The sequence below is a fragment of the Triturus cristatus genome, chromosome 7, assembly GCF_964204655.1.
Source record: "Triturus cristatus chromosome 7, aTriCri1.1, whole genome shotgun sequence".
Taxonomy (NCBI): domain Eukaryota; kingdom Metazoa; phylum Chordata; class Amphibia; order Caudata; family Salamandridae; genus Triturus; species Triturus cristatus.
This window is the reverse complement of record NC_140590.1, coordinates 99,607,344-99,625,362: the sequence shown is the minus strand read 5'-3', so window position 1 is coordinate 99,625,362 and position 18,019 is coordinate 99,607,344. Positions and strand designations below refer to the sequence as shown.

Sequence of the window (18,019 nt, the reverse complement as noted above, 5' to 3'; positions counted from 1 at the left end):
TCTTGTTATCCATGACGTCCTTTTCGTTCTAATGCACGCATTGCTGCCAAAAGACGTATCTATGCTTGGTGATTCCGGGAGCCATCCGGTACGGCGTCAGGCGGCGTGCCTCCATTTTGGAATTGGTGAAGTGTGTTCGTCTGGTATTTCGCAATCTGCCAACCACGTTTTTTTTTCCCCTCAAGTACAACGTTTTCAATAAAGTTTTTCAATGACAAGGATGCCGCGATGACTAAGATCACTTGTTTTTCTCCTGTCACGCGTGTTCTCATGGAAGCAAGAAAAAGCAAGTACGTTGGCAGCCAAGATATTGTTGAACTAAGTTTACTCACAGTTCACAGGTAATTTATTTTTTGATCGTTTCGAAGATTAGAGATTTTCACACTCCTGTCTTCGCAATAAGTTTACGCATGAAGTGTTGGACAGTATTCTGTTTTCGACCCGACCTAAGCGCAACAGTTGGCATTTTTAACACGTGCTGTTGGTTTAAAGTCCTCTCTGGTTCAAGCATTGGACACAGATTCTATTTTCATTTATGGTGCTCAATTGTTCCTAGGAACGCCTGTCCCTCATCATCGCGGTGACAGGCTCACCATTGACTTTTTGAAATACGAGTGTGGTGCATGTTTTAAAGATTTAACGTAAACATTTTGTATTTCACAGGAGAATGAGTTTTCTACAGTGTTTTGTATTGCGGTATGCCAACGATGTTAATTTGTTTTTCACACGTACATGTTTTGTTGGCATGGGAGTGGGTACTAGTCCCATGTCTCTTATTTACGCATTTTATCGTTTGTGATATTGTATCCCTGTACTGGGATTGGGAGTGGGTTTTTAGTCCCATGTTTCCATGTTTGAAATTGCGTTATCCATGCCTAAGGGATAGGAGTGGGTTATAGTCCCTTTTCCTTAACAGATATTTTATCCCCGTCTAGGGATGGGAGTGGGTTTTTAGTCCCATGACCCTTATTTCACATGTGTTATCCTTGCCTAAGGGATAGGAGTGGGTTTTAGTCCCATTTCCTTATTAATAGTTTAATCCCGGCTTAGGGATGGGAGTGGGTTTTTAGTCCCATCACCCCACGTTCACAGTATTTTTTATGGCAATGGGTTTCAGTCCCATTTTTCAAGTTTGAAAGGGGGTTTTAGTCTCACCTTTGTTATTTTGAGTTTGGGTGTCAGTCCCATTTACTCTGTCATGGGGGGTTAGAGTCCCACTATGTTAGGGTGTGTTAGTCCCACCTTTGTTACGTTTGTGATGGGTATTAGTCCTTTCATTAACGTATTCGCTGTCTTGTGTGTGGGTAGCCATCTTTTGATGCCACACTGTGCTGCATGTCGGTTTTGCACGCATGCTGCGCAAGTCAGTGGGTTTTATTCCCATGTGACGTATTATGTACATTTGGGTGTCATTCCCCCAAACATGTTTATTTCACGTGGGTTTTAGTCCCATAGTGTCCCTCACATGAGGGGTGGCGTATTGGGTTGTCGCCACAGTCTTCTCACGTGAGAAGTACTTCCTTGGGTGTTGTTCTACTCATAGGCATTTATACCCGTAGGATTCTACTCTGGGTATCATATTCACTTGTTGTTTGTGAGCTCTTATTTCACTTCTTAAATTTTTCTTTGTTCAGTATTAAGGGAGGGGGATGGTGTTAGTGTGTTGATCTACGCTTGCATCTTTCCTTTCTCCTTAGTTTGTCTGTTTTCCCTCTCGTGGTGTATTTCTTTATGCATCCCTGGGTTTATGGACTCTTTATATCTTTTGTATATTTCTGTATTTATTGTTTTCATTGTAGTATGGGTTTAGTTTAAGTCTATTTAATTTTCAGTGTAAAGGGAGAGGATGTGTAGTATCCTCAGGTCATGTTAATATGTTCTCTTACATTCTGTACCTAGCTGCTCAGCCAGTGTCAGTGTTCCGCGTAGAATGTTAGTGTGGGTGGAATGCTTGGATGCCTGTGTGGGTCTGAGACAGTTGGGAAGATGGGCTGAGCAGCTAGGATGCTGCTCCTGGTGGGGCCTATTGTGGAGCCTGATCGGGGGCCTGTTCTGGGTTTACTACTTCTACACCTAAGATCTCAATAAACTTCATCTACTCCTACCTGGCCACGTCTACAGCGTCTACTTGTCATCCTGCACATGTGGAGCCAGCCCACTACAGTGGCGCAAGGTGCTTCCCTAAAATGGAGGGAGAGAAAGAGCTCCTCCACAAAATGGTGGTCTAAACTGTCACCTCAGAGCCTGGGCCATGGGCTGGCATGAGGGGTTCCAGAACCTTCTGGGCCACTCTAGACAGTCAAGGCCCAGGCTATATATAGAGGTGAGGTGCGACGACCATTTTGTGTGAAGTGAGGTAGTCAGGAGTAAGGCACCTGAGTGGGGAGGTAGGTGCGCTAGAGGGGGGAACTGACTGTTCTTAGGGCCTGCTTTCTCCCCCTCCTCGGTTGACACTGCCCCCTACCTCGTGACCTAGCCCTGCCTTCAGCCTCTGACCCTGGGATCACGTCAACCTTTTGGGCCCCCCGCCTAGCCAGGACCCCTGAAGAGAACCGGGGAAGAGAGTTACCATCTCCGACCTTATCGTCTACATCCCTGCTGTTGCCCGGTGCCCTGGAATAATTCAGATCTAGTTGACTGTCATCTTCCCTTGGCAGAATAAAACGTTATCACCGCCACAGACCCAGGAAATTCGCTGTGCGATTTGATTGCCCCCGAGCTGCAGGTCACCCCCTTAATTTTAGCCACCCCCGTCGGGGTCCCCATAAGGAATTGCTCACCGCTGCGGCACAGGGCCGGAAAGATCGTCCCTCCTGTCACCGGGGCCCGCGGGGAAGACCAGGCCCGCCGCTGCCGTCGCAGCCTCTGCAACGTGGCCCTCCGAGAGGAGAGGGCCGCCGAAATTCCCAGTAGGCCGCGCTAGGCCGCGCGTAGGCCTGAAGCCAAGGACTCAGAACACCTGACGGGGGCGGACTGCCGAATGCCGCCCCGCCGTGCGCCATTGGTTGATTGGGCCGCGCCCCCGCAGACCACACTGCCATTGGCGGCTGCGGGCGCGGGCCTCTGCGGAGATTCCTGGAAGCTACTGAAAAAGCCCTGCGGAGCTCCCCGGCCATGTCTGGCCCGTCCAGGAGCCCCGCACTGTCCCCCTCGACCCGGACGTCGCCGGGAGGGGACGAGGAGACAAGGAGTCGGCGGCCGTGACCTGCGAGGGTCGAAGAACTAGGTAACCCCTGGGGGAGGCGGGCGGAAGACTGAGGAGAGGCCCGGGACTCACCCCTCCCCCGGGGATGACTCGGGTGCCAGCCGGTGGGCCTCGTGGACCCCACCAAGGGGGGAAAACATTGCACCAGCCTCGCCCCCCTTGACTCTCGCTCGTGAAGAGCGCTGCGAGGGAATTACTCGAGTGGTGCGTGTGCTCTGCTCTACTGCTCGCCTGGAAGGCCCGGACTTTATGCCCCAAGGGAGTGCAGCCAAGTGAATGGGCCTATATTCCTATGTCCTATTGTGAGGCACTAATGCGGGGCTAGGCGCTATGCTCAGGTGCCAGCTTCAAAGCGCTAGTGAAGTCCCCATTTGAAGCGCCATTGAGGTACTGAGGACACCGCTATGTTCAGATATCCCATTTGAAGCACTATGTGCCTGCACCCTGTTTAAAATGCTCTGTTTGAAGCGCTGTTAAATGGCTAAGTGCAGCGCTATGTTTAAAATGCTCTATTTACAGCGCTATTGAATTTGCTGTGCTGTGTTTGACCACCAGGTGGCGCGCTTGATTCTATACCAGGTCTAAGGTGTTTATGTACTGCCAATCTAGTCACAATGAAATGCTTTTATCCCTAATATGATTTAGATAAAAACTGATTGGTTTCATTTGAAAGAAAAGAAAAAAAACATGATAAAAGGAAAGATAAAGCTTTTCTAACTTTTCTAATTTCTTGGTGTAGCGTCGTTTTTAGTGATGGTACGCTGGAGTGCTGAGGTGAGTGTGACGCAAGCACAACATGTTACTCTGGAACGAGGCCTTTCCACCTGAGCCAAGCTACCGTAGGTCTCTAGGTCCAACACTTCCTTCTTGAAATATGGTAAAATTGGCTTACAGCCGATTGGCACATTCTTTTTTCTTATAAGGCCCTAGTAAAGTGGTACTACATGTATGCAGGGCCTATAAATTAAATTCTACTAGTGTATCTGCAGCACTCATTGGGTCACCCACTAAAGTAGCCCTCTAAAACAAGTCCCAGGCCTGCAATTGCAGCCTGTAGTGGGGCTTTAAACTGCCATTTTGACCTAGCAAAATAAACCTGAAAAGCCTAAACCTCATTTTTAATAGATATACATCACCCCTAAGGTAGGCCCTGAACAGCCAACAGGGTTTGGTGCATTGTATTTAAAAATTAGAGCATGTGTTTATAGGTTTTACATGTCCTAGTAGTGGAAATATTTGGTTACCTATTTACATTTAATAAGTGCTAAAATTTGATTGGGAATAGGTAGAAATATCATGTTTCGTCTCAAACGAATTATAATTTAAAACCCTCATTTAGGTAAAGTTGGATTTTAATTCACAGTTCTGAAAATACCTCTTTCAGAAAATGTGCATTTACTTGGCCTAATCATATAGTGCCTGCTGCCAGTGTCCTCTGTCATATGACCCTGCTACAAGGCTTTGTGTAATCCTCCCAGAAAGTGGACAATAGGGCTTAGGTGTGGGCAGTATGGGCCATCCTACCAGGTTGGAGGGGAGCTATTCCTTTGCTCACTTGCACTTCTATAGCAGCTGCCTCCAGGACACACAAAGAAACCTAACATTAGTTGTGTGTGGCACTAGACTTCTTGGAGCCTTGAAAGGATAAGGAGGGAACTTTCCAGAACCAGATATGGGGGTAGCCTAAACATTTTCCTAACTTTAAAGGCTGGCATCAGGTGTAAATATTGGACCCTCATACCAACTCTACAGTACACTCCTAGACCTGCAGAGGACATCAGAATGACTACCTTGTACTCCAGAGGACACTCCTGCTGCTTGTGGCCTGCTTTGTACACCAGACGAAAGCCCTGCTGCTACAACAGGACTGCACTGTTGTTTTAAGCCCACCTTGCTCCCTAGAGGACTGCCCTGCTGCTTGAACCCAAGCCTACCAGAGTGAATCAAGGGCTAGTTGGCCAGCCTTCTGTGTGCGCTACAGGGATATAACATGCTCCAGAGACCTTGGCCTCTGCTGAAGTGCGCCCTAACCTCCCAGTTGGTGCACATCCAGTCCTACATCCTTAGAATTGGCACTAAATGTGCTCCTCCTGCCTAACTCTAAAAGTTGGTACTTAAAACTATTTTTACCAAACATTGTCAGAAGAACCGACAGAAGATCTGGACCTACGTGCTAGCCAAAACCACTCAAGGAGCATTGATGATCGCCCCCATTTCGCATTTTTTATTTATTAAAGTTTACTCTATTTTGTTAAATTGGTGTGATTTTCCTTGTGTTGTGTTTTCACTTCATTATTGTTTGTGACCTGCATAAATTCTTAACACAGTGCCTCTAAGTTAAGCCTGAATGCTTTCGTGCTAGGCTACCAGAGGGTTAAGCATTGTTAATTTAGTGACTTTTGGTGTTCACAGAGAAGTGAACTGTGGTTGTTGCTTGAGAAGGGTTTTCACCTCCTTAACCCGACTTCTTACATTCACATTTTCTTTTCTTTCAGGGGTTGCCAGCCTCCGTTGCTTTTCCTGCAAGGATCTTAATGATGGAGGATGTGCAGCGGACCGTATTAGGATAGAGGAGTGTACCCCACCACGGAATGTCTGTCTGGAGGCCATCACTATGGTAATAATAGGTAGGGTAACTGCAATAATTTTCAAGTTCACTCTACGAATAGTGACTCGCATATGCTGTCATAACTGATATGTTTTCTACTGTCTTCTCACAACTCTGTGCAATAATGGATTTAATGCTGGGAACTGTGTATGACCTGAATTCTTCAAATGTTGCTAAAGTACCATCTATTTGAATAATGCTTGTAAGTCAGAATATCAAGGCAAAAAATATCTTGGGGGCAAATGATCACGTTAAAAATATCGAGGGTCAAAATATCTAGAGTAACCCCGGGCTGTGAACTCCGCTCCGCTTGCTGAGTTTGCAGAGTTTTCTTTTCTTATTAAAAAAAAATATTTATTGGAACTTCAAAACAAACAAAATATGACAGGTTATACAATACCAGAAATAATTGAAATTCACTTTTATAGATTTATATCCCGCCCACTCCCCACCCCGATGGATCCCAAAATAAAGAAAAACCAGAAAAAGAGGTAGTTGCACAGAAAAATACATATGACTCACCCTAGATTTCCCTAATATACCACAGGGTTAGGTACCTTACTAGTTGTCACTGAGGTCTATTAATCCTCATCCGTGTTGATCCATCTGGTTACGGGTTCCCAAATCCTCAGCCCCCTATCTCTCACCCTAATTCCCCTTCTTCTGAATACCGAGGTCTCCCACTTATAGATTGAAAGTAATTTACCAAACCATACATGTATAGAGGGGGGATTCTGGTCAAGCCAGACACTAGTGAGGCACAGCCGATAAACAGCTATCGCTATATATAGACCAGATTCCGATTGGGCTCATCCATTTCAAGATTACTAATCCCTAATAATATAACCTGAGGGGTAAATTCCACCGAGTATCCCAATATAGTATCAAGACGTTGTCCAATTTCGGTCAACAGTTGAATAAGTCTAGGGCAGGTGGCAAACATTTGAATGCTGTCTGCAGCAAGTGTTCCACACCGAGAGCGGTGTATCCCTGATATCCCACCCCATCTATAGATTTGAGCCAGAGTAATATAAAGATTACACCATGTTTTAAAGCATTGGGCTTGAAAGCTTACCGAAATACAGGCTGTCTGGCTAAGCTGGAGAGAGTCCTCACACTCTCCCGGCCCAGCTTGTAGCGTCTCTTGCAACTTATCAATGTGTTTGGGGATATCATCCACCATCCCTTTATTATTAGGCTTATAGAGCATAGATATTGATGACCTGCCCCCCAGAATTAAATCCAGTAGAGGAATTTTATTACGGCAAGTTAACCTTTTGAACAGAAAGTCCCTTATCTGTAAGTATTTAAAAAAATGATTATTCCCAATCCCAAACTTTTCCTTTATTGAATCAAATGAAGATATTTCTGTGTCGGACATTAAGTCTCCTATGAACAAAACCCCTTTCTTACTCCACTTTTTTAAGTATTCATCACTGAATATTTCGGGAAGTAACTTATTATTGTCAAGAGGAGAATATCTATGAATCCGACCAATCGAAAACTTTTTCCGAACAGAAGTCCAAACCCTGAACGCGCCCAACAAACCCTTACATTTTACCCTCTTAAAATAAGCATAGTCTATATGGCGCATGAGGAGCCCTTTGGCTTCTACCCCGTAAATTAAGCGATAAATATATATTTCACTATGTCCCACGGTTCCGCCTTTCAACAGATCGACCATTTGTTTCAAAGCAAGTCATATATTTGAGGGCCCTGCGGGGACATTGACTGGCCCATAAAAACCACGAGATCAATTGGTTCAACTGTAAAAACCATGACCTATTTATCTCAGGAGGAATTGCTCTAACATAGTATAACATTCTTGGTAGAAATAGCATTTTAATTACGTTACTCCTCCCAATTAATGTAAGATGAAAGTTATTTATTCTATGCGAGTCTACCTTGATTTTCTTAATCAATGGTTTCAAATTGATATCCACAATATCTTCAACTTTGAAACTAATCTCTATACCCAAATATCTAGCACTTTGGACAATTTGGTGATCAACCAGATTAATTTTATCGTTTATTACAGTTTGGGTTTTAATCTCATTAAGATGATAGCCTGAAAGTTTACCAAATTGACTGGTTAAGCTATTTAATTCCAAAGGGCAGCACAGGGGGTGGGTGTAATGATAGCCAAATCGCCAGCATATGCCAAGATTTTTATATCCCCTCCCTTTGCATGTATAGATTGAATTGTTTGGTTTTCTGAGATTTTCCAAATTAAGGGGTCAATATAAATGGCGAATAGTAAAGGAGAGCATGGGCAGCCTTGTTTCGTGCCCCGTGTTATCTCAATTGAGCCAGAGAAGGGCCCCATCATAGCTATCCTTGCAGTTGGTTCTTTGTACATACTCTGGATTGCCTTAATAAATCTGTCTCCTAGACCGTTTTTTGCCATGATTGCCCATAAAAAAGGCCAGGAGACCCTATCAAATGCCTTTTCTGCATCCAACAGAATTAAGGCCATAGGGTTCTCCTGTAACCTTGGTGTAGTCAAAAAGGTCTATAGTCCGGCGAATATGATCGATAGTTTTCCGGCCTGGAACAAAGCCATGTTGTTGAGGAGATACCAGCTTCTTGATCACCGAATCCAATCTATTTGTGAGAATTTTTTAATAGATTTTTGTGTCGCTATTGATCAGTGTTATGGGTCTATATGATCCGGGTTCAGTTGCAAGTTTTCCTTGGCGGCCCTCCAAGAGTCAGGAGGTGCCTCACCTGCTTGTACTATTATAAAAATCTCGGACAACAGAGGAATCAGATGAATCCGAAATTTTTTATAAAATTTGCCTGGTAAAAAATCCGTCCCGACAGCTTTGCTGGGTGGGAGAAATTCAATAGCCATTTGAATTTCTTCTGGTCTTATTGATGCCTCTAACATATCTTTCCCTTGGGGAGTGACCTGCTCAGGTTTTATCTCTTTGAGATATCTCTTGATCTCCTCTTGGGTCCCACAGTTATCTACTATATCTTCTGTATATAGTTTTTGATAAACTTTTTGAAATACCAGTAGTATAGCTTCAGGATCATAAACTAAGTTAATGATTAAAGATTTCATTGATACGTGTTTGAACCACCTTTTCTCTGGAGTGAACAGCCAACATATGTCCCACCCTTTCGTTACTCTCATAGAGTTTACTCCGCCAAGCAAGATATTTACCTGCTGATTTATTGAAAGAAATTTCAGTGATCGCGGATTTGGCAATTATAATCCTTTTTTGAGGTGGAACCTTAACCAAATGAGTTTCAGCCTTCCCTAATCTTTCATATAGTACCTTTAATTTATTCCTCTTCTCTTTTTGTGTCTCCCAACCGATTTAAGACGTTTCACCCCTGATCCCTGCCTTTAAAGTATCCCAAACATTTTGAATGCTAGTGCTACCCAAATTTTCTTCTAAGAACCTAGAAATCCATCTCTCCATATGTTGTATATAAGCATTATCATTTAACAGAGCACTATTAAATGTCCAGCGTGTGGCTTGTAGTTTTTGCTTAATATTGATTTCTAATACCAGAGGATTGTGGTCTGACATTACCCTCAGCAATTTGGTGATTTTGCTGCCCTGAACCATACACTGAGATACAAAAAAATAGTCCAGTCTTGCATGTGTTTTATGAGGGGCAGAAAAATATTTGTATCCAGGGTCATTTCCCTCTTGTTGTGCCCATATGTCTGATAGACGATGAAATTCTCTTAGTTGAGATAGAGATTTGTGCACTTTGGGTTTCCGCCCTTGATGAGCTATCTCAGGATGATTAGAAATCGAGCAGGTCATATTTAAATTAAAATCCCCGTATAAAATAATTGGGAGAGACCAACCCACTAATTCTATGCCCAACCAGTTAAATATTGCTGGGTCGTCTAGTACAGGACCATAAACCGAACAAAGTGTAAACGAACTGTCATCAAATGTGCATTGTAAAATTACCCATCTTCCAAATGTATCTGTAAGGGATCGTGAGAAATTAGCCAGACCCCGCCGGGCAAATATTGCTACACCTTTAGTCCTTACATCCTGCGTGGTCCAAGAAATCAGTTGATACCCATCAAATTCCATAACCTTCCTTCTGCCAGCTTCTATATGGGTCTCCTGGAGGCAGATAATGTCTGCCTTCAGGAACCGAAAATCCTGATTAATCTTGCGCCTTTTCAGCAGGGTCCTTTAGCCCACAAATGTTGATAGAGGCAATTCTAAGCTTCCCATCAAGAGTATAATAAAAATTCAAATACCCTGAGGCTGTACCAAACGTATCTAAAATATCCAAAAAGAACATCTCCGTGCAAATCCCCCTTATAAAGATCGGATCCATCTCCTACCCCTCCCCCCTCCCTCACCCCACCCCTTACTAAGGCAAAAAAGGTCCAAAGACCCTTGTGATGCCTCCTGCATTCCACTGTACTCCCAGATCGCTCCCCGACCAATAAAAACAAAAGAAGAAAAAAGGCAAAACCAAATAGTGGAATCCCATGCACATAAATTGTAATCTTTTAGCAGAATTGTCATAAAGCGCGGTATAGGCAAGGTCGGCTTCCCAGTTGCTGGCCGTGATAAGTTTTTTCAGCCACCTATAAGTTCCTGTAGGTAGTTCTGTGCCTGAATCTCTGTGGTGAACAGCCTGACATTTCCCTGAAGGTTAACCTTTAGGCATGCAGGATTCATTAAGTAGACTTCACAGCCTTTTTTTTGGAAGGGGCCGATCATATGGCGGAGCCTCCATCTTCATTCCACCGTTGTATGGCAGAAATCCGGCCGTACGAAAAAAGAGTGCCCTTCAACCGATCTTTTCGCATCTGGTCTTGCTTTCGCAAATATTGCCTGACGCAATAAAAAGTTCCCCAAAAAAATTAGAATAGCTCAAGGTTTTGTGTTTGGGCCAGCACTGCCTTTTTTTAGCATCAGTGGAAACCTATGAACCCGCTGAAGTTCGGTTTCCCAATTCAAGTGTGATAATTCGGGAAAAGCTGCTTGGAATAATTTCAGTACAAACCCGCGAATATCATTTCCTTCCACGTTTTCTTCAATGCCCAGTAATCGTAGATTATTTCTGCGCTGTCTATTTTCGGATTCTTCCAATTTCCAAAGTATATCAGTCATTCTAGCATCGTTTGACGTAGTTTTATGATCCGTGCTCTCAAGTCCAGCCTCGAGCCCCACCACACGATACTCCAAAGCAGCAGTTCGTGCAACAATTTCTGAGCAAGCTTTTGTTGTCTTGCGAATCGCAACCTGACGTTTTTTATTTGCAAGCTGTGCTCTTTTGTGCTCCTGTCGAGCCTCTACCTGCATTGATTTTAATGTAGCGTAAATTAATCGCATAGAGGGGGCAGGATCCGTCTTGTTGCCAGTAGCCTTTAGGTCTTTGAATAGGGACCCATTAGATTTCCCTTCCTCGTCTCCTGCCTCTAGCATGGTAGCGGAATAGTCCCACAGCAGATGTCCAGGTTGGCTGGTATCAGAGAGAGAACCTCTATGTTCCAAACCAATAAAGCTCCTTTTTTTGAGCGATTTACTGCCCTCTTCAAGGTATCCATTGTTGTGGGGGGGCTATCACTATCCTCCCCGGTAGCCTCTAGTTCACAATTATCAGGATCACTAACATTTGTATGATCGTCATCTGTTAAGGAGAAAAGTTTTCGCCGTCCGGGGTGTTTAAGATTTTATCGCCTACTTTGGCTAAATCGGCGCTATGATTTATGAGTTCTGCACATTCAGCCAATTCCAAATTGCCAGTTTGTGCCTTATCGTAATTTGCAATTTCTTCCTGCACCTGGGATTCTATAAACCCAGTACTGATCTTTTTAACATCACCGGGTTTAACATTAGGGGCTACGGTTACGGGTATTGCAGTCTCAAGAAAAGCTTTGAAGGAATCCTTTCCTACGTTGCTAATATCGAAGTCTCCATCCTACACCAACGATTTATTTATTGTCTTGTCCCTGGACAGGGGTTTTACCTGTTTGCCACTTGCCCCCCTGCCAGAAAACATCCCGGACACCGTCTGGGTCTGTGTCTTCGGTCTGACTGCTGGATCGTTGGAACGCTGCTCACCGCAGGGAGCTCTGCCATTGCTCTCCGCCCCCTCCTGGCTGAGCGAGCAAGTAGCGTCTAGCCCCTTTGAAGCAGCCGGTTTCTTAGGAGCAGGGAGAGTCACTCCTTCTTTCACCGGGGGCTTGCAAGCTGTGCTCTTTTGTGCTCCTGTTGAGCCTCTACCTGCATTGATTTTAATGTAGCGTAAATTAATCGCATAGAGGGGGCAGGATCCGTCTTGTTGCCAGTAGCCTTTAGGTCTTTGAATAGGGACCCATTAGAATTCCCTTCCTCGTCTCCTGCCTCTAGCATGGTAGCGGAATAGTCCCACAGCAGATGTCCAGGTTGGCTGGTATCAGAGAGAGAACCTCTATGTTCCAAACCAATAAAGCTCCTTTTTTTGAGCGATTTACTGCCCTCTTCAAGGTATCCATTGTTGTGGGGGGGCTATCACTATCCTCCCCGGTAGCCTCTAGTTCACAATTATCAGGATCACTAACATTTGTATGATCGTCATCTGTTAAGGAGAAAGGTTTTCGCCGTCCGGGGTGTTTAAGATTTTATCGCCTACTTTGGCTAAATCGGCGCTATGATTTATGAGTTCTGCACATTCAGCCAATTCCAAATTGCCAGTTTGTGCCTTATCGTAATTTGGAATTTCTTCCTGCACCCGGGATTCTATAAACCCAGTACTGATCTTTTTAACATCACCGGGTTTAACATTAGGGGCTACGGTTACGGGTATTGCAGTCTCAAGAAAAGCTTTGAAGAAATCCTTTCCTACGTTGCTAATATCGAAGTCTCCATCCTACACCGACGATTTATTTATTGTCTTGTCCCTGGACAGGGGTTTTACCTGTTTGCCACTTGCCCCCCTGCCAGAAAACATCCCGGACACCGCCTGGGTCTGTGTCTTCGGTCTGACTGCTGGATCGTTGGAACGCTGCTCACCGCAGGGAGCTCTGCCATTGCTCTCCGCCCCCTCCTGGCTGAGCGAGCAAGTAGCGTCTAGCCCCTTTGAAGCAGCCGGTTTCTTAGGAGCAGGGAGAGTCACTCCTTCTTTCACCGGGGGCTTCGTCCGTGGGGCCATCCTATGGATATTGAACCTTCTTTGATGCCTCCCGGTGAACAGAGCCTTCAGTGGCGGCAGGTACGTTCTGTTTTTTAATCTCAGCACACCATTGACGAAAACCTCCACTGCTCGTCATAACAGTGCTAAAAAGTGTTGCGGAGCACTCATCCAGGCTAATCAGTAGTCTTTACCAACAGTTTCTGCAAACACAAAAGGATTCACCAGGGTCCCCCAGGGTTTCGCTGAAATAAGTTGCACAGCAGTCAGGGAGCGACTCTCACAGCGGTCAAGCAGTCACCATCTTGCCTCCCTCCAAAGTGGAGTTTGCGGAGTTCTCAGCCCTCTGCGTTACGCGGAGCTCGTGGAGTTCTGAAAAACTCTACCCCCTTTTTTTACCTCGCTCGCGTTCGTCAACGTCAAGTTGGTGACCAGGAGCATGGAAAATCAACCTCCCAGTGAGATTTCTCAACGCGGGGGGTCAGGTTTCTCATTGCGAGTGGTTGCGTATGCCTGCGATAATTTCAATGTACGGACAAGTATCCGGCACTGTGCAATCACCACGAACTGCATTTTTCTATCATACTCCACCGCATGTGGAGTTCCACATAGAGCGTGGAGTTTTTTTTGCACTTCACGGAGTTCCGCGTAGTGCAAGTCCGCGAACTCCGCCCAGGGTTAGTCTAGAGGGTGAAAATAGGTAAGAATAGATTTTCTATCTTTACTCCAAATCTTAGTACCTCAAAGACATGTCGCCAGTAGGTAGTTATAGTTAGGACCTATTTTCCATAGGAAATCCGCAACATTCTATTCCCAATAACTTTGGCCCCGATTGACAAATCTTCGCAAAATCTTCAAAACATTTGGCCAGCTCCGGCACGCTCCTATCCTGAAAGTCTCGGGATGATTTGTGTAGCGGGGGCCGAGAAAAAAGGGGTCCTAAAACATGTTTTCCCCATGCATTTTACCATAGGACCTTTAGCCGCAGCTACAGCCCGAACTGCTGAACGGAATTACACCAAATTTGGCAAAGAGGTAGTCCTCAGTTCAGACTAGTGCCTTTTGCTTAAATGGTGTCAATCTGTTCAATAGTTCCTGAGAAAATCAAAAACAAAATCCCATATATATCTGGGCGGAGCCTAACCACACATCTCATCGTGAGATCTGATTGGCTGTCAGCACTTCATCCAAGAAGTGTTGGCAGCCATCTTGGAACCAATATACATGATAGCATCTCACAAAAAAGCATTGCAGTTAATAGAAGGTTTTACGACTTTAGTTACATTATAAATCATTTGTTGATGGTATCATACTCATTTTAGGAATTGTGGTGTGTTCTAAGGTGAAAAAGCCTTCTGCTGGGATATCATGAATCATGTTTGAGAGAAAAATATTTTCTCATGCTTTTCCCACAGAGGTTTGGAAGGTGATCTATAAGCTAACCTGAGAATATATTTTCTGTAAATTCACATTATCTTTCTCAGTCATGTGAGAATGAAGTCTGACATTCTCAGTAAAACATGTACATCCAACAAGGGCAGAGACTGTCGCTGAGCTGCACAATCCCGCAGTAGATACGCATCCGTATTTCATCACCAAAGCCTTGAATATAAGCCTTCTAAGGTGATACCTTTATTGGAGCTCTACAGAATGATAATTGAACTCCCAATTTGATTTTGGACAATACCCATTTTCACCACCCACCATACGTTCTCTAGGTCCTGACGAAAGCCCCCCGCCCCTTTGCGGCAATTAAAGGGCTGAATCATGTTGACTCGGACTGACTGTGCAGTGGACTCATTACATGCCCTGTCTGCACACCACCATTTTTTATTCTTTTCCCTTGCTCCAGACAAAATAAAACGTAGTCCAGGTCGCATGAGGAATTTGCCTTTTTTAATAACCTTTCACTTAACACGAGCACTTCACAATTGTTTTTATCTCTGATCACTACTGTAATATCCAGTGGTTCACTCCGGGTGGAGGAAGCATAAAAAGAAAACCCAATGATGATGCTGTCACGTTTTTAGAAAATCAGGCGGAGAATCAAGATATACCGCCCCATTAACCATTTAACGTGAATGAGGGTTTTATGGAATAACGAAAAACAGCATAACCCTGGAAACAGGTACAACTAAAATATATATATACACATACACATATATAAATGCATATGCATATATATGCATATATACATGTGCATATGTGTGCGTGTAGAGAGAGGTAGAGAGGTAGAGGTGGAGAGGTAGAGGTGTAGAGGTAGAGAGGTAGAGAGGTAGAGGTAGAGAGGTAGAGGCAGAGAGGTAGAGAGTAGTAGAGAGAGAGGTAGAGTGAGGTAGAGAGGTAGAGAGTGGAGAGTGAGTAATAAAGAGTAGAGAGTGAGTAGTAGAGAGTAGTAGAGAGTAGTAGAGGGAGTAGCAGAGAGTGAGTAATACAGAGTAGTAGAGTGAGTAGTAGAGAGTAGTAGAGAGTGAGTAGTAGAGTTAGTAGTAGAGAGTATTAGAGAGTGAGCAGTAGAGAGTAGGAAAGAGTGAGTAGTAGAGAGTGAATAGCAGAGAGAGAGTAGTAGAGAGTGAGTAGGAGAGAGTAGTAGAGAGAGTAGTAGAGAGTAGTAGAGAGTGAGTAGTAGAGTGAGTAGTAGAGAGGGAGTAGTAGAGATTAGTAGAGAGTAGTGGTAGAGAGTAGTAGAGAGTGAGTAGTAGAGAGAGAGTAGTAGAGAGTGAGTAGTAGAGAGTAGTAGAGAGTGAGTAGTAGAGAGTGAGTAGTAGAGAGAGAGTAGTAGAGAGTAGTAGAGTAGTAGAGAGTGAGTAGTAGAGAGTGAGTAGTAGAGAGAGAGTATTAGAGAGTGAGTAGTAGAGAAGTAGAGAGTGAGTGGTAAAGAGTAATAGAGAGTAGTAGAGTGAGTAGTAGAGAGTAGTAGAGAGTGAGTAGTAGAGAGAGTAGTAGAGAGTAGTAGAGTAGTAGAGAGTGAGTAGTAGAGAGTAAGTAGTAGAGAGTAGTAGAGAATGAGTAGTAGAGAGTGAGTAGTAGAGAGTAGTAGAGAGTGAGTAGTAGAGAGTGAGTAGTAGAGAGTAGTAGAGAGCGAGTAGTAGAGAGTGAGTAGTAGAGATTAGTAGAGTGAGTAGTAGAGAGTGAGTAGTAGAGAGAGAGTAGTAGAGAGCAAATAGTAGAGAGTGAGTAGTAGAGAGTGAGTAGTAGAGAGTGAATAGTAGAGAGTGAGTAGTAGAGAGTGAGTAGTAGAGAGTGAGTAGTAGAGAGTAGTAGAGTGAGTAGGAGAAAGTGAGTAGTAGAGCGACAGTAGTAGAGTAGTAGAGAGTGAGTGTTAGAGAGTAGTAGAGAGTAGTAGAGTGAGTAGTAGAGAGTATTTGAGAGTGAGTAGTAGAGAGTGAGTAGTAGAGAGTAATAGTAGAGAGTAGTAGTGAGTAGTAGAGAGTAGTAGAGATTGAGTAGTAGAGAGTAGTAGCGAGTGAGTAGAAGAGAGAGAGTAGTAGAGAGTAGTAGAGAGTGAATAGTAGTGAGTAGTAGAGAGTGAGGTAGAGAGGTAGAGAGGTAGAGGTAGAGAGGTAGAGGTAGAGAGGTAGAGAGTAGTAGAGAGAGAGGTAGAGTGAGGTAGAGAGGTAGAGAGTGGAGAGTGAGTAATAAAGAGTAGAGAGTGAGTAGTAGAGAGTAGTAGAGAGTAGTAGAGGGAGTAGCAGAGAGTGAGTAATACAGAGTAGTAGAGTGAGTAGTAGAGAGTAGTAGAGAGTGAGTAGTAGAGTTAGTAGTAGAGAGTAGTAGAGAGTGAGCAGTAGAGAGTAGGAAAGAGTGAGTAGTAGAGAGTGAATAGCAGAGAGAGAGTAGTAGAGAGTGAGTAGGAGAGAGTAGTAGAGAGAGTAGTAGAGAGTAGTAGAAAGTGAGTAGTAGAGTGAGTAGTAGAGAGGGAGTAGTAGAGATTAGTAGAGAGTAGTAGTAGAGAGTAGTAGAGAGTGAGTAGTAGAGAGTATTAGAGAGTGAGTAGTAGAGAGAGAGTAGTAGAGAGTGAGTAGTAGAGAGTAGTAGAGAGTGAGTAGTAGAGAGTGAGTAGTAGAGAGAGAGTAGTAGAGAGTAGTAGAGTAGTAGAGAGTGAGTAGTAGAGAGTGAGTAGTAGAGAGTAGTGGCGTAGTAGAGAGTGAATAGTAGAGAGTGAGTAGTAGATTGAGTATTTGAGAGTAGTAGAGTGAGTAGTAGAGAGTAGTGGAGAGCGAGTAGTAGAGAGTGAGTAGTAGAGAGAGTAGTAGAGAGTAGTAGAGTTGTAGAGAGTGAGTAATAGAGTGAGTAGTAGAGAGTAGTTGAGAGCGAGTATTAGAGAATGAGTAGTGGAGAGTGAGAAGTAGAGAGCAGTAGAGAGCGAGTAGTAGAGAGTGAGTAGTAGAGAGTGAATAGTAGAGAGTGAGTAGTAGAGAGAGTAGTAGTAGAGAGTGAGTAGTAGAGAGTAGTAGAGTGAGTAGTAGAGAGTGAGTAGTAGAGAGAGAGTAGTAGAGAGTGAGTAGTAGAGAAGTAGAGAGTGAGTGGTAAAGAGTAATAGAGAGTAGTAGAGTGAGTAGTAGAGAGTAGTAGAGAGTGAGTAGTAGAGAGAGTAGTAGAGAGTAGTAGAGTAGTAGAGAGTGAGTAGTAGAGAGTAAGTAGTAGAGAGTAGTAGAGAATGAGTAGTAGAGAGTGAGTAGTAGAGAGTAGTAGAGAGTGAGTAGTAGAGAGTGAGTAGTAGAGAGTAGTAGAGAGCGAGTAGTAGAGAGTGAGTAGTAGAGATTAGTAGAGTGAGTAGTAGAGAGTGAGTAGTAGAGAGAGAGTAGTAGAGAGCAAATAGTAGAGAGTGAGTAGTAGAGAGTGAGTAGTAGAGAGTGAATAGTAGAGAGTGAGTAGTAGAGAGTGAGTAGTAGAGAGTGAGTAGTAGAGAGTAGTAGAGTGAGTAGGAGAAAGTGAGTAGTAGAGCGACAGTAGTAGAGTAGTAGAGAGTGAGTGTTAGAGAGTAGTAGAGAGTAGTAGAGTGAGTAGTAGAGAGTATTTGAGAGTGAGTAGTAGAGAGTGAGTAGTAGAGAGTAATAGTAGAGAGTAGTAGTGAGTAGTAGAGAGTAGTAGAGATT

The 18,019-nt window shown here is 44.1% G+C and overlaps 1 protein-coding gene across 2 annotated transcripts in view; it reads left to right on the top strand.

Annotated features, from left to right (window-relative positions):
• Positions 1-18,019, top strand: part of LOC146808918 (ly6/PLAUR domain-containing protein 3-like) — a 405,716-nt gene that overhangs the window by 101,873 nt on the left and 285,824 nt on the right. For both annotated transcript variants that reach the window (XM_085614254.1, XM_085614255.1), the window contains exon 2: positions 5,701-5,832. In XM_085614254.1, the coding sequence (XP_085470380.1) occupies positions 5,701-5,832 (132 nt within the window). The remainder of the gene's footprint in view (positions 1-5,700; positions 5,833-18,019) is intronic.